A 17,401-nucleotide genomic window follows, 5' to 3' on the forward strand; every position below is an offset into this window, starting at 1 on the left:
GAACAGGCCATACTAGTCGATGATACTCCGCGCCACGTAAGGGATGTCCGGCCCGCTCTAAGCGCTGACCAATCGGCAAGCAGTGGAAGTAGCGAGTCATCCGATGATGAGCGATGGATCCAACCCGTGCCCCACGAACCTGGTGACTCAACTGCGAGCAGTGGAAGGAGCGAGTCATCCGACGATGAGCGATGGATCCAACCTGTGCCCCATGGACCTGATGACTCAACTGCGAGCTCTAATGCTGATGCTGATGCTTCCGATGCCACTTCTGAGAGCTCCGATGAGGAAGTCCCGGCAATACCCCTCCGCAGGAGTGCTCGAATCAAACGGCCACGTCCGCCGTGTCACGTATGTGATCTGGAGACCAGGGGGAGTGTGAGACTAACCGTAGCCCTCGGCGCAAGAGGGTCCGTGTGTGCCTGGCGTGTGGGGTGGTGGCTGATCCTGTGGTCGGGGCAGCAGAAGAAAGAGTTTCAAGATGGCGCCTGCCTGCTTTTATTAGAGACGGAATCTCGCAGGATCATGCGAGATCTCGCCGGGATGCAAATTAGCTAGGCCATCTTGAGTAATAAAAATCGGTCCATTGGAGGTGCGAGGCAGTCGGGTTCTGACGTTTGTGGCGATCAGTACAGTGACCGTTGGGTTCCGTTTCTATTCGTGCAGTCAGCTGAGCTTTGTTAGTTGCCTTCGCGCCGTGGCTGTCATTGTTTGTTGGTTTGCTGTGTGTTGCCGTGGTTCTTCAGTGAAACACTTCGTCGCCCACGACGAGTCTCACCGTCTCCTACACAAGATACTCTTACAATTCATAACACCCTCCCCTTGACTAGAGAAACAAACCTAGAATCGGACGATCAAGCCTTTATGTGCTTCAGACTAAACATACAACATAACATTAGCTACTTTTATTTTCTCTACCGCTCTCCCTCGACCCAGGACTGCACCATAATAAACAAAGTCTCTGACAGCATAGACACAGCACTCTCCCTCGACACTAGCGCACAAGTACATGTATTTGGTTCACCACAAAAACTGGCTTGGATTCTCTACTTACACAGATGCAGCGGGCAGCACAACACATAGCTTTGCTATATCCCACTCCCTATCACAAATGGTTACGTTTCCAACTCGTTTCCCTGACCAGCAAGAATAACACGCATCACTTCTAGATCTGTTTCTGACCACAGTTCCCAATGATTGTATGACAAATGCAGTGATAATGGTCGAAATCACCCTAAACTCTAGACCCAAAACTGAAGAGCCAGTGCTCAAAACAACGAGATATTATAAAAAGGCTGACTGGGCAGCCATCAGATCTTATCAGAGATGCCCCATGGGGAAATATTTTTTTCTCTTCCTGCTGAACAGTGCCTAAATGAAACCACTGAATGGTTCAAAACAGCAATTGAAGCACATGTTCCCATGCGGAAATTCTATAGCAAGCTCCACTCTCCCCAATGGTTTACTTCTACTTGCGCAACTGCCATTGCTCAAAGGCAGCATGCATACCGCAGATTTAACCGACATAAGTCCAGTTCAAACAGACAGAAGTATATAGAAGCTAGAAGTAACGTTATAATCCAGGTTGTCCTCGATGGTCGTACATCTAAACAATATGATATAAATGCGGGAGTGCCTCAGGGGTCTATTCTTGGGCCTCTAATATTCCTAATATTCATTAATTACCTCCCTGACAAAATTGCCTGTGAGATGGGTATATATGCTGATGACGCCACACTCTAGAACAGGCATGGCAGGAAAACAAATGAACACATATCTAAAGAAATGGCAAAAACACTAGAGGATGACCTCCAATTTGTAGTGGAATGGGAACAAAAATGGATGGTCACATTCAATGCTGCCAAGAGTAAACTGGTTTCCTTCAATAATTACAAGAAACCTTCTCCGCCACCAATAGCAATGGCCAGTGACTCTTTATCTGAGAGTAAATCTTTCAAACTGCTTGGCCTAACGTTCACAGGAAACATGAATTGGAGCAATTACATTGAAGGCATTGCCAGGGCCGTGGCGAAGAAGGTAGGCTCTCTCTACCGTGCTAGAAAACTACTAACACCCGAAAGTATCCTGTACCTCTATAAGGCCACCATTCACCCATGTATGGAGTATTGCTCTCACATTTGGGCTGGTGCATTTGCAACTAGTCTCTCGCTCCTAGACAAGGTTCAAAAGAGAGTCGCCAATCTGATAGGCCCTGAACTGTCATCTAAGCTTCAGCCTCTGTCCCATCGACGAAATGTTGCATCCCTCTGCCTCGCTTAATTGCGAATGCTTTGGCGAACTGCAGACACTTGTGCCCCCACGACATAGACACCCTCGACAAACCCGACAGGCAGCTAAATCCCACCCCCACACAGAGATCCCTAGATGTAAAAGATCTTTCTACTCCAGTAGTTTCTTCCCCAGAACTGCTAGACTCTGGAATTCCATTCCAGGTCCCTGCTTCCCCAACTGTACTGACATACAGAAGTTCAAGTGTGACGTGAACCGATATCTTGCTGCCCAAATCCCAACATAATGTCCCAGTAGTTGTTGCCCCTGATAATAGCCCCCTACACCAAAGTGGCAATGTGCCTTGTTTGGGGTGAAAATGTAATAAAAATAATTAAAAAAAAAAAAAAAAAAAAAGATTTTCTCCTCGACCATAGCGTTTCTTAGGCATATAGAAGTCCTTAATTTTGTTTGCTTTGGAAACAGTTTTTTAAAATACAGGTCTTATCTTTTACTGAAACATAGTCTCCGCTAGGGATAATGCTGATGGTATGTTAGGATTAGGTGTGATCTTATAGATCTGTGAAAACTGTTGCAGTGCCATTTCTGTAGGTGTGTCGCATGCATTCTTGAGTGCTCGTTTCAATGTGTTGACAAAACGTTTCGCTTACCTGTTTGATCGCAGGTGGTATTGGGGTTGTGACATGATTAATTTGAAAAATCTCACAGAACTCATCGAAGTCCGTGGACATCAATTGAGTTCCATTGTCACTAAGCAGTTGACAACTTCAAACCGGGCAAATAATTCATGAAGGAAAATTAATAACTACTCCTGTAGTGGGTCTGTTACATCCGAACACTTCTGGGCATTTTGTGTAGCTGTCCACCACAATTAGGTAATACTAATCCTCCAGTTGCGCTGTGAAATCTATATGAATTCTAAACTACAGTTGGTGTGTTTTATGCCATAGTTTAAAAGTGATTGTGGTTGCCTTTGCTATCAAAGCACAACCCTTGCATGAGTTAACTATGCTTTTGATGTTTTTTTTTTCCATCATTGGCTAGTATATGTAATTATGCATTAGACTCTTCATTCTGTTTATTACTGGCTGACCCATATGAAAATCTTTCATTATCTTTTTTGTAATACTTTTAATATGATGACCAACTCATTAAAGGTCATCACACAAAGAAAACTTTCCTGTATTCACTGGTCTCTATTTGTGATTTTCTGTTTTGCATCACTAATAAATTCATCTTTTTGTGCTTCCTATTTAATTTAATGTGACTGGAAGGTTTTTGATAGTATTGCACACCATGGTTTTAATTTCACTATTTTGTAAGGAAGCAATTACCGAGTATAAGATACTGTCTTGGGACCAACTTTGAAAGTCCATCCGCATATGTGATCTGTTTGTAGGAGAATTACTCTAAATTGAAATTGTAATTCAGTAGAATAATGCCTAACCTCAGCAGTCTGTCTGTTGTATAGATGGGTAACCTTTTCTTCAACCCAAAAATAGTCAATAGAGATTTATGGTCAGCCTCTGCAGTATAAAGAATTGTCCGTGTAGATATTGGTTGAACTTTGTAACTGCGAAAATAATAGCAAGAGCTTTTTTCTCAATCTGTTAATAGTGCTTTCCTGACAGAAGCAGAGATCTTGACCTGTATGCAATTGGTTTTTCACTTCCATCCGACATTTTATGTAAGATACAAGCCCTTATTCCGTATGAGCTTCCATCGCTAGCGACTATGATATTTTTGAGTTATAATGCATGAGGAATACATCTGACTTTCTTTTTTTTTTATCAAATACCATCTGACATTCAAGTGTCCATTTCCACACTGTCCATTTTTAGTAACTCGTTCAGTGGGACTCATAGGTTGTATATATTGGGAATGAATGTCTGGTAATAGTTTTGGAACCCAAAAGACTTTGTAAGTCAGTAATAAATTTTTTGGAACTGGCATATCCTTTATAGCTGTAACCCTTTCTGGATCTGGTCTTCTACTGTTTTTGTTGATGATGTGTCCCGAATATTTTATTTCTTCCATGGAGAAATCACACTTTCTTTCTTTGATGTTAAAACTAAAATCCTGTATTCAAGAGAATACCTTGTCAACATGTTCTCTATGTTGTTCACTTGTCTCACTTATTATGATAATGTCATCCACGTATGCTATCATAAAATTAAGTCTACCCAACATAGTATCCATAATTGAAAACTGCTGGGTGTAACCTTGACTCCAAAAGCTAACCTTTTGAAATTGAATAACCCTACAAAGCAACTTCAGGCTATTTTCCTTGACTAGAATTTGAAGGTATGCGTCACTCAGATCAACTTTCCTCCACTTAGCTTTGTAAAAACTTCTTCGGAAGTTGGTAATGGTAGTCTTTTGTGGAGAAGTTGGTGCAAACGCTGATTTCTTTTGACTTTTTGATATAGATGGTAGGGGCTGCCCATTCACTTAATTCAACTTTCAATACGATGCTGGTTTTTACAAGTCTTTCAAGCTCCTCGTTAATCTTCTCCAATGAAGTGAACAGTACTTTTTTTTTTCTTTTTGAATACTGGTTGCATGTTATTTTTTTAGTTTGAATCTGGCTGATATTTTTGTTCATTTTCCCAGACTGGCTGAGAAAAGTTCAGAGAAACTTTCTTTTGATTCTAACTTGAGATTTTTTCTTCTGTTGTTAAAGTATCTACTTTTTTATAAAACATTTATAGGCAAATTCCACAAATTGAATTGTTGCATCCAGTCTGTTCCAAAAAGATTTTTTTAATTTCTTTGTTGTACTATTAAATGTAACTGATTAATTAAGCTTCAAAATTTATTTTCAACCCAGTCACTTTTCTGGCTTTTTTGTAAGACTTCAGCATGGAAGGTTTATTTAATCTTTTCCATGTATGCAGATTAATGATTAATAAGTCTGATCCAAAATCTAACTGAAACTTCATGTTTTTATTAAATATTTTCACTAGCACACATTTACGTATGTCTTTATCTTTTTCGTTGATTCTATTGTCCATACCCGACTTTTAATTTTGTTTTTTCCTCTACAAGGGAAGTTTTTATGGCCAATTTTGTCACAAGTTAGGCAAGGTTTTGTGCAGTATGAGTAGTGTTTACCTCAATGCAGGGCTCCGCATCGATAACATGGACTTGGTGGTGACTTACTTTGACTGTAGTGAATTATCTTTCTGTGTGCAGGGGGAATAATGTCTATTTTTTTAAAAATTTTCTCTGGAGAATAGGGTTTTGACTTTTTCTTATGTACTTGATGCTGAATTCTTTAATGCTTTTTGGATCTTTTTTAATGCTAATCACTCATTGGCAGTCTACAGGTTCATTTTCTAATTTAGTTAAAACTCTTCATTGAATTTCAGAATCTTTTGCTATACCAATACTTGTATGAATATCAGACATTTGAAATCGTCAGCACTAAGTTCAGCTAGTTTAAAATGGTCTCAATGTTTGTTGACTATTCAATACAAATCTTAAATAGTCATCTTGCTACGTTAAATTAAGGCATTTCTACTTTTTATGAAATAACAATGTTTCCAGGCTGAACAGTTTTACGATTTCAGAAAAAATTAAGTCCTGTTTTTCTGTGGTAAAATGTAATTCGCAAAGTTTTTTGTTTTCTGCAGATTCCAGTTTTCAAAGAAATAAATGGACCTTTTTAGAGTCTGCACAATGTTATACAGGTCCTCATACTTTCTAAAATATGAGGTAAAAGTTGTCTTCATATGGGGCATAAATGAAATTGTCAATAGTGTTCCAGACTGTGTTTTCTGAGAACGCTATGTTATTTTCTGTGATTTATGCTTTATTTGTAAAAGTTGCTAGTAATAAGTCTGTTATCTTGTTTAAGTAGAATCTGTTTTTGTTGTTGTTGTTGTTTCAGTTTTTGAAACTTTTCTTCCATTTTCTCTTGTTGTTCCTTTTTTTTTTTTTACAAAGGCATCACCACTTATCAAGGCCAAGAGGTCACTCGAGGATAAGGGTTAAAGAGTGTACAGTAGAAATTAGACAATATAGTAACCGTTAGTAATGGAGATTCGGTAAAATTGTTAACTTATATGGAACAGCTCATCAAAAACTTGTTTATGTTAGACTTGAAGACAACTATATCGTAGTCAGCTGGAAAGCAGAAAAACGGAAGACAATTCCATAGGTGTGCAGTTCTAAGAAAGAAGCTTTGTTCATGGAATCTATGTTTAGGTTTAGGCACAGATAAAGAGTGGGGGAAATTAGTGATAGTGTTTTCTGCTAGACGAGTGTTTCTTGTGAAAGTTTGGCGAGGCGGGACCATAGAATGGAGCTCAGCTGAGCACTTGCCATGAAAATAACGATAAAGCAGAGACAAACTCGCAACATCTCCTCTGTGAGAAAGAGGTTGCAGGGAAGAGAAAAGGACATCCCCCACAAGGCTACAAAGTCTAATTTGAACTCTATCAAGGCAGGATAAGTCCTTTCTAGCAGCTCCTGCCCAGATGTGGCAGCAGTACTCCATCCTGTACCTGGCTCTTATATAGATAGAGAATTGCATCAGCAGTGAGATATCTACTGGATCGATAGAAGGATCCCACCATTTTTCCAGCAGCTTGGCAACGGATTTAATGTATGCGTTCCATTTAAGATCAGGAATAAAGGTCATGCCCAGAAGCTTGTCAAAACATGAGGCCTCCCCAAGACGAGAGCCATTCATTTCAATTGATGCCAGATCGAGATCAGAGCGTTGATGATGTAAAGATAAAAGCTTGGTTTTAGATGCATTAAAAGTTACAAGCCACCTCTTTCCCCATTGTACCACGTGCTCAAGATCAGAGGAGAGAGAATCAGAGAGAACTTGGTCGTTTACGGTCTTAGATGTGCTACCATAGTGTGTCATCAGCATAGATGTCTATGAATGATCTAAGGATGTGACTTGGAAGATCATTAATATAGATCAGGAAGAGAGTTGGGCCCAGGATGGACCCCTGAGGGACTCCAGCATTAATACTAAGAGCTTCTGATTTCTGCCCATCAACCACTACTCTTATGAACCTATCAGAGAGAAATGATTTAATAATTGAGAAGACATTTCCAGCTATACCGTAGCTGGAGATCTTTATGCCATACTCTATCAAAGGCCTTTGATATGTAAAGAGCAATTGCCCTAGAAAGGTAGTCTCCGTCGAGAGATTTGCTAATCCTATGAGATATAACTGTAAGCAAATCTGCATCCTGAAATCTTTCTTCATTTTTTGCTACTTCTGCTGTTCTGTCTGATATTTGACCAGTCAACAAGCCTTTCTTCATTTTTTTGTTGTTGTTGCATTAGTCTTTGTTTGTTTGTTTTTTCTGCAAATCTATTTGATTGTTTCTTTTAAGAAGAGGGAGAAAAACATGAATATGGCTTTGAACGTGTGAAAAAATTATTTTTCATGTAGCCTCATTTTTTTTTTCTTAACAATCAACACAAGTTGCTTTTTAATCCTTCAAACGATTAGCCTCTTGTTCTACGGTACCGACTCTTTGAATGCTACGTTGCTAGTGTTTTTGGAACATTATATACTCGTTTAAATAATTTGTCACAAGGGCAAGATTGTTGAGGTGGGTCCTTTGAATACCATGTTAATTCAAATACCTCACTGCCATTTATTGTGGAACACTGATGTATTTTAAATTTGACTTTTCAACATGTCAATCCTTATCGCCAGTTATGGAAACTCTGGAGTATTTAAAATTCAATTTTCATTCATGAGTTCTTGAAACCTTGACGTGAGTTGATCATAAAAAAAGATGCAAAGGTAGGAGGAAAGGGAATACAAAGTGTACATTCTCGACGTAAGTTTTATCCATGTGCACTGGTGTCTAGTTTCAATGATACACCCAACAAAAGGTATTAGCCCACTATTTATTGCCAATTTTGGTGCATAAAATAGTGACTTGTCTTCAACAAATTGTATACAATTAAATGCTTTTCGCATTAAATGACTTAATCAAGAATGTAAATTACAAAGATCATGAAAAAAATGCTGATTTATTGACTCTTACTAAATTTTAAATTTCTTTTTTTTTTTTTTATATGTAATGTGATTTCAGAACAATGTGAAACAACTTTTACAACGAGAAGAAAATGTTCCTTTCCAAGACAATCAATTAAGTTCTACCCACATTGGAAATAACTTTGCTCATCAAAGTCTCTTATATTCGGATGAATCTTTTCACAGGTAAATATTATGCCTACATCATCATCTTATATATATATATATTGTAAACTATAGCATATATATATATATATATATATATATATATATATATATATATATATATATATATATGCTATAGTTTACAAATTTAAATTATACTAGCTGGACGCCTGGTGTTGCCCAGTTATACAATTCGCTTAAACATGATATTTTAATTTATGCAGATTGTGTGTGTATTATTAATTATTATAGAATCAATCCTCTATTGAATATTATATATTACGAGAAATGATTTGCCCGGTTAAGTAATTCACAAAAATAAAAAAATAGTAATGATAATGTTGTTCATCAAATTCTATCTATTTTTGTTTACAATATCACGTCAGCTGATGTTTGGACTTGACAATGAATGAATGCCCTGGAAAAGTCACTTCTGATTAATGTTTAGTTTTAGAATATGCAAACAAAGAAATGATTTGCAGCGATTTTAAATGGTACCTCTTTTATCATAAATTGAACTCCTTGATAAGAAAAAAATAAAATAAAACTGATGTACACCCGAGCTTGAACAGCGGATCATTTGATCTGTAGTCAAATGCTCTTACACTCTATTTTTATTTTTATTTTTTAAGAAGAAATCATTTACCAAGATTGTATTATCTCCCTTGCTAGTATAGCATATAAAAATTCCCTTGTAAAAATTCTTTGTTATCTATAAGAAAAAATTATTTTTAGGATCAGATTTTTTTCGATACTTATCGAATGAATTTCTGTACAAAACATATCTAAGAACACTGCCAGACATATGAATTACCTTTGTGTAAAATTTGCAAAAGATAAACTCTTTGATTTTCATACATAAAGTAAATTTCACAGTGTATAGGGATTATTTAATACTAGAGATATTCGAAAGACGATACAACATGAGAAATATTTGGAATCAAGTCTGCCCTTACTGTTATTTTAGATCATTTGAAACCATAGCAGCAAGTTTTAGTCTCCCCTCCATCTAGGCCAGAGGTTTTAGGAAAAAATACATATATATATAATATATATGTGCACAAGATGCAACACCTTTCTACATCAAGTGAATGATTACAACTACTCAAAACGTGTATGTGTTATTTATTTATATAGTACTTTACTAAACGCACATCATGTAATGAATGGCATTGTGTCATACAATCTTGTCTCGGTTCTTAGAGTTTCTTAGTAATTATGATCATTTCTATTTCAATTCTATCTGTTCTGTACAGGTTCTTAATTTTGTAATTTTTGCAATAGATCCTTCTCATTCTGAAAATTATGTGCTGAAATGCAAAAAGGTTTAATATTTTTATTGAGTGATTCTGATTTCTGATTGGTTGCTAGCAGAATGTGGCTTAATTTGATTTATCAGTTGCTATCGGCAGCATCTATAAGTAGGATCACCCAACTTTCAGTGATCATACTCGCATTATATTTAAAAAATATTACAACAGAAACACTTTTCATTTCTTGGTTCATTGGTTGAAGGATCAAAATCTGATTGTATCTGAAAATTCATTCTTCAAACCTTTTTCAGTTGAGACATAGAACGTCCTAAAAAAATTGTTGTATGTCTGAGTTTAGACTCTTAGTCAATGAAAGGGAAGCAATTATCATATTTGGTTTTTGATTATCTCCCTTAGATAATTCTTATTTCCAAATATTTAAATGATTTTGGTTTCTTGGTTATTGTACCTATTTACTATGCCTCCCCACGGGACAGAGTTAGACACCAGGGTCGTTTTTTAACGTGGAGAAAAGGTACAAAAATAAAAATTGTCTCAGTCGTGAAGGATTTCTCCTCCACCGAAAGAGAACAAGAAATAGAAGTGCAGCATCTGAAGAACAAATACTACACTTTGATCTTGGTTATTGTAGCGAAATTCAAAAATTGAAATATTGAATTTCAAGAGAAACCAATCGTATATACTGAATTGTCATGTTGCAGTAATGAAAATATCAAAAAATTACGAAACACAATATTAGTTACTAATGAAAATGGTTTTCAAAGACAATTAGTGAAAATAAAATTTTGCTGAATTTGCTAAAGATTTTCAGTTTTCAGAAAAATTTACCTCCCTTTTGTTACAGTTAGAACTCTCCGGTTTCCTTTTTTGCAAATCTCAATTTTCGTTAATTGTCTTTGAAAATTATTTTTATTAATAATTATCTACAATATGAAGAACTATTTTTTTTTTTTTTTTTTTTGGGGGGGGGTATACGTTTTTTTGTTTGCTTTTTTTTCCTTTTCTTTCTATTTTCCATGTGTGTGTGCATATATATATATATATATATATATATATATATAATATACTAATACCCTACCTACCTATGAGTATGTTTTGTGTTTCATGTGTTATGTTGCAGTAGGCTAGTACATTCGTTCCCATAAATTAATGAAAATAGATACCGAGTTGATATATATATATATATATATATATATATATATATATATACATACACACACACACAATTGTAGACTTTATTTAAACAAGAACGAACATTTATACATTTTTTATAAACAATAGCTTTTGTGAAAAATGCATGACGTGTATGTTGGTGATCAGGTGTGATCTGAGATTAAGTATTTGTTTAAAGTTGTTACCAAGGTAATTCACGATTGTAGAGTTTGTTTATGATTTGCAATGTTTGGGCCTACCTTGATAAGGTTGGATAGTACACAAAAGTTCATCTCATAATAGAATTGGTTGCATGTGTAAAACATTTGGAGCGCATGGCACACGTGTGCTAGTAGTATGCTACTCAAGAAAAATAAGAGGAAAAAAGAAAAAGAGAAAATTGGTATCACCATTTATCGTCTGAAACCTGCAACAGGGGCGATAATCATGTGTGTCTTGAAACTGAAAGTGTTGTACATTGTGTCCATGTGTGTGCTATGCATGAAATCAGCTAATGTGTTTTCACATTCATTTTTCTTCTTTTAATTTATGCTAATTACGTTTGTGTATATGTCTGTTCTTCACTTCAGTTTTTTTTATTTTAAATTATTCATTGTTCTTATTGAGATAATTGTCTCTATAATTAGTTATGGTTAAAGAAAATTCATTCATTTTGAGGACTCCTATATTGTGTTTTCTTTCATGTTGTATTATCTGCTGACATCTTGTTTCAATAATAGTTGTAATAGTTGTCTAGATTTTGTTTTTAATCAGAAATACATGTTAACAATAGTATTTAACAGTCTTAGTATTAGCATAAAAAACAGCACTCGTTTTAAAGTTCATTTTCCTCTTATACATCTCTGCACAGAGTAATTTATAAACTGTGTTTGTTCATGAAATTTTCTACTTTTCCTCCAAAACTAACTTTTTTTGGCAAAGCAAGGGTTAGATTCCCACAAGCCTTTGAAAACTGTCTATCTCAAACCAAAACAATTAATTAATCTTCCTTTCTGTTTATATGGTCCAATGTACTGTAGAGATCACTCGTGTCATACCATGGGTTACACAAAACCAAATGTAGTTTGATATATTGTGGAAGTCACTCAGTCGTCTCCTGGGTAATTCATCACTGCCATGAGAATCACTTGCATTCTAATTAGCTGTTTTATCAATCATTTTACTATGTTTACAAAATATGCAAAACTTTGGTGTTATCAGTTTAGTTGGGAACATTGGATTGGATCCTGTTGGCAAATAAAAATTAAAAAAAAAATCTCTTTGTGAACAATAACTTTTTATTGGTGTATAGGCATGTAACAATAATAAAAACAAAAAGTTATGTTTTCGTTGAGGAATTTGACTGGTGCTTATGGGATTTTTAAATTAGCTTCATGCTTTTGTCTATTAATGGAGGTCAAATTTTGATAGAAATCTTAATTTTTTTTTTAATTTCTCTTTTCAATCAGATGCTGACTCTGGTTACTTTCTCAGTCTCTCAAACTGACTGTCCATCTTCTATTGAGTTCTTAAATTGTCAGTTCTTCAGGTTCACTAAAAACTCTTGTGAAATCCAAAGAAGTTCATAAGAAGATTTTATGTGAACTTACTTGACTTTCTACCAGTGTTATTGGTTGTCTACGTTGTTGTGCTATGCAGAGACAATCTTCTGCTTTGAAGATTTTGTGTCATCTCCAACGTTGCATTGTTGTCGGACACCTTTCGGAGAACTCCAAAACTTTCATCTCCAACGTTGCATTGTTTCAGAGAACTCTCTTACAAATGCTTGCTGTAATCTTGTTCACAAATGACTCCTTTCAGCTTTTCGTGAATTATATTTTTATGCCTGTAAAGAGAAAGATATTTTTTTTTAAACAAATTCTGTCAAAATCAGACTCATTTCAACAAGATTGCAAAATGATATCACATTTACTTTTAAAACATCGCTAAACTGTCACATTACATTGGTTTTGTTTTGAGGTGAAATGTTGCAGCTGCTTATGAAAATGCTCAACAATTGCAATTGCAGCAAATGACAACTTGCCATATTTTTTTGTTGTTTTTACTTTTAAACAAGTAAGATTTAATATTTCTAAGCTTGTTCGGAAAAATGTACCCCCTCTTCTGCTATATCAATAAATGTTCTTTTCATCATGATGGCAAAGGAGATTTCAATCCGAGCTGCGATTAGAAAACATTCTTGCCGCACACTGTGTTTTATATTAAACTTATTTACAATCAAATATTTTGAAAAAAATAAATCAATTTAAAGAATCATGGCAAAATTACAAAGCATGAAAATCTTAATTGAAATTATATTTATGCAAAAACTGCAACGATGTGCAGCGTTGCATGATGATAGATGGTGACCTCCAACATGTATCACCATTTAATCACTACATGTCATTATTTGCAATTCTATTAACAAATGAAAGAAATCAAATCTAAAATTTAACTGCAATTTTTTGTCATTTTTCTGACAATTGACATGCTTTGTTCAAATGTCACGTCACTTCAACACTTGGGATTCTACATTGCTAACAGCCTTCTTATATACTTATGTGTATGTTTTTTATATTGTTTCTTTTAACTTTTTGTGCCAACCAAGGCATGTTGCTACTTGAGATATGTGGACTACTAAGTAAAGGGTTGTACACCAAGATGATTTTTCATATTGCATTTAAATCTCTGCATAACTATGACCTAATGTACAGTCAGAAGAGCAGAACGAGGAATGAATTCCAAAAGAAAGCAAGCTGTCTAAGGAAAGAATTTATTTGAATAGAAAATTTTCCCGCATCATGGGTCCTCTACAATGAAAAGGTGGGATGTTTACTGTTAGCTGGACAGTTCAGGGAGTGGGTATTTATCTTGGGATGCAGTAAGTTTCTTTGTGGTGATCATTTTTCATTCTTGTTAGCTCTTTTCATCAAGTGGCTTCATGTCTTGTTTGGAGCCGACCCCCCCCCCTTATTAAGTTTGTTGGAGCACAGTTGATATTATTCATTCTCATTGTGTTACTCTGTTCAGCAAAATAGATCCTCCGTCTTCCTTGAGGGGACGTTTGCTTCTGAACTTCAAACCCAACTTACTTTATGACAATCTTTAACAACAAACATTTCACAGTATCAGTATTATCTACAACAGTTTTTATTTCCTCTCTCTCACTTGCTTGGTTGCTCACTTTTTATATTTCTTTTTATGCCAAAAAAATAAAAATTTTACGGCGTCAACATTATCTACAACAGTTTTTATTTCCTCTCTCTCACTTGCTTGGTTGCTCACTTTTTATATTTCTTTTTATGCCAAAAAAATAAAAATTTTACGGCGTCAACATTATCTACAACAGTTTTTATTTCCCACCTCTCCTTCTATCTCTCTCTCTCTTGCTTTCGCTTGCTTTTTACATTTCTTTCTTTGCTGAAAAAAACAAACATTTTATGGTGTCAACATTTTCTACAACAGTTTTTATCTCCTTTTGCTCACTCACCTGTTTTTTACATTTCTTATGCCAAAAAAAGCAAAACATTTTACAACAGCTTTTATTTCCTCTCTCTTTCCCTCCCTCCCTTCTTCTGTATATATTCTTCCCAACTCTCCTTCTTTCGCTCTCTCTTCTCTCACTCCGATTATTTCTCTTGTGGGTTTTTGTGCCCATGTGTTCGTTTTATCATGCAGCTCGCTACAATAAATTGCTATCATAAAAACAAAAAAATTCATCTACCTACTTACCATTCCGTCTTTACTTATGTATTCACAGATTGTCGTGAAACAACAACTATAGGAGATGAGGGTAATAGTCTGCAAATAAATAAATACACAAACTATTTTCTTTATTGATTAACTTACAAATATTTTTCTATATTGAAAAAAAAAGCAGTTTGCCTTAAAAAAATGAATTTTGTCTTTTTTTTTTGGGGGGGGTCTATTTACACAAACTGAGTCACAGCAACACGTAACCAGGTATGGCTAGTAACATTAAATAAATTGTTCATATCAGAACTGATCATGAATCATTGTTAATGAAGTAGAAATTCTTCTTGACTGAGGAAATTTTTATTTTTGTCTCAATCCACTTTTGGGAAGCTGGATTTTCTTCACATTCAAAACTGACTTTGTGTTGAACTTTGTGAGGAGATGAGTAAATAAGAGTAATGGCCATTCGTTTTTAATATTCTGAGTGGTTTCTACAAATATACGGTCACAAAATCATCATTATATTAAAACATTTTGTTTAATGAGCTCTAAAGCTTTACTAGTCTGTGATCACCAAAAAGGTTAAGAAACATAGTTATAAAAGGTCACTAAGACGATTTCAATATTGAATGTATTACAGAACCAAATGTTGGTATAATACTTAGAATTTCATTATGGAATTATAGTCCATTTTGTGTCTAACTGTGCCCTCATGGGGAGACAAGTAAATAGACTTTTAAAATCATAATAGGAGATTGTCTGCCGTATTGGTAACTTTTTATAAATTTTGGGTTAAAGTTCCATTCTTCATATTATTTAGATTTTTCAGACTACCTTTTTAATGTTATTTTCTCATTTCACAATGTACCTTGTTGAACTCGGGAATCTGCACAGAATTTTGAATAGAACCCTTTATTTAATTTACAAGGGTCGCATGCTCTCATTCTGACTGACTGAATAGAGATCTTAATTCACAATTGTATTTTGAGTGTTGCTTGCACTGACTTTTCAACCTCAAGAAGAGTGTAAGTTTACAACTGAATTTTATCAAGTACTTTATCCATTATACCATGGGTCCTAGTGTAGATTAGTTAATGGGTTCTGTTCAAAATTCTGTAAAACTTCCCAGAGTTCAACAGAAAGATTCTAGAGTTTGACAAGGTACAGCTGAAGAAAATTGGAGATTACATTGGTTGAAATGGTGTGCAAATAACATTCATGAGAATAGTAACGTGAAGAATCCATAATAAAGAATAATCAATCCTCATCTCAAAAATTCAAAGATATTATTTTTGCATTCTTAAATCAATTTTCTTTTTATTTTTAGATCCGATTTGAATTTGGTCGACTGCACATTTGTCCCTAAAATCAATTACACATCGATGTTGCTGGACTCTGATACCGAAACATCTTTGGAGATAAATTCTCTTGCTTTGAAATACCTAAAAGATGACCAGTTGACGCAGATGGCAAAACTACACAAGCAAGGTGCCACTAGTTCGAAACCGTTTTGCCAAAATGTCTTCCTTCGGCAGATCATGCGGAATAACCCAGATACAAGTGGAGCAGATATCAGTAAGTACGGCATGTGCGTCAACAATCTGACGTTTGCCACCCGCAAATATATGGAAAAGCATCATCTGATAGAGGCGGACTCTAAGAATTACCAGAGACACATTCACGATTCGACGGACCAAATTTCTCAATTACAAGAATCTGAGCAAGATGGTCATTATCGCAATATATTTGGTAATCGGCTTTCTCCTTCAACACTAGCCTGTCACAATAACAAAGACAGGCCACAGATTATAGGACCTCTTGCAGGAGCAGCCGGAACTATTATTCCTTGCAACCGATTTGAGCCTCTCTCTAAGTCAACACCAGCATCAAAGCCATTTCCAAAGATAGATGCTTCACCTCTCGAAAATGTCTTTAGACCAATTCAAAATTCTTCAAATGAAGAAGAACTCGACACAGAATACAGAATTCTTGATATCGACAAACTTAAGCAACTTCCAAAATTGTTATGAATTATAAAAAATTTGAAAATCTTCAGATTTCATGTTTTCTCGTGTGGAACTCTTTTCTCTATGAAATAGACTTTAAGATTTGTTACTGTACAAAAATACAAGTAATTCTTATATTTCAAAATATTTTCAATGTAGATTTCATGTGAATAGCATATTTGTAAAAATGTTTCTTTTGACTTTTTGTCTGCCTCGATTTTTCAATTTTGTATGTCTTCCTTCCAGATCGATTTTAGGAGAGTGATTGCATAACCAAATGTTTTCATCGCTTATGTGGCTGATAAAACATTTGGGTAATTTTTGAAGTTGTTTTACACTTGAGAAATTTTAAGAAAATTAAATACTTTTTATTGTTGATTTCACATTTTATGATATTTTTGATAATTAAAATAATGAAGACCAAACAATCTAAAAAAAATTTTTTGTTTTTATCAAAATTATTATCACCTCGTCCAGTTATTAAATTATTAATTGAACCAAATTATTATAAAACTATAACTAATGTTGTTTTAATCTCTATTATCGAATGTAAAAAGCTTTTAAAACTTCAAACTTTCTAAGAATTTTAAAGTTAAAAATGTTAAAATGCTTAAATTCCTTCCAAATTTCAAATTGCCACAAAGTAAATAATTTCTTTTTTTTTTCAAGTAGCACATGATTAAAATGACTGACTTGCTTATGGAGAGATGAAAATGCATTGTGGTGGATTTAATTCTGTAATTACATTCTAGAATTTTTAAAGGGTTATTTTTGTTGGTTTACAATTGTTGCATTTTTTATTTCAATAAATAATTGATGATTTTATTCATAAAAGAAATAT

General features: G+C 34.8%; 1 protein-coding gene across 7 annotated transcripts in view; it reads left to right on the top strand.

Moving 5' to 3' along the window:
* Positions 1-16,938, top strand: part of LOC145259169 (uncharacterized) — a 167,533-nt gene extending 150,595 nt beyond the window's left edge. For all 7 annotated transcript variants that reach the window (XM_080116907.1, XM_080116903.1, XM_080116906.1 and 4 more), the window contains 2 exons: positions 8,326-8,453; positions 15,882-16,938. In XM_080116907.1, coding sequence (XP_079973033.1) covers positions 8,326-8,453; positions 15,882-16,584 — 831 coding nt within the window. In that variant the 3' untranslated portion in view covers positions 16,585-16,938. The remainder of the gene's footprint in view (positions 1-8,325; positions 8,454-15,881) is intronic.
* The last annotated feature ends 463 nt before the right edge of the window (positions 16,939-17,401 follow it).

The sequence above is a fragment of the Euprymna scolopes genome, chromosome 34 (assembly GCF_053919585.1).
Source record: "Euprymna scolopes isolate OS-2025 chromosome 34, ASM5391958v1, whole genome shotgun sequence".
Lineage (NCBI taxonomy): Eukaryota > Metazoa > Mollusca > Cephalopoda > Sepiida > Sepiolidae > Euprymna > Euprymna scolopes.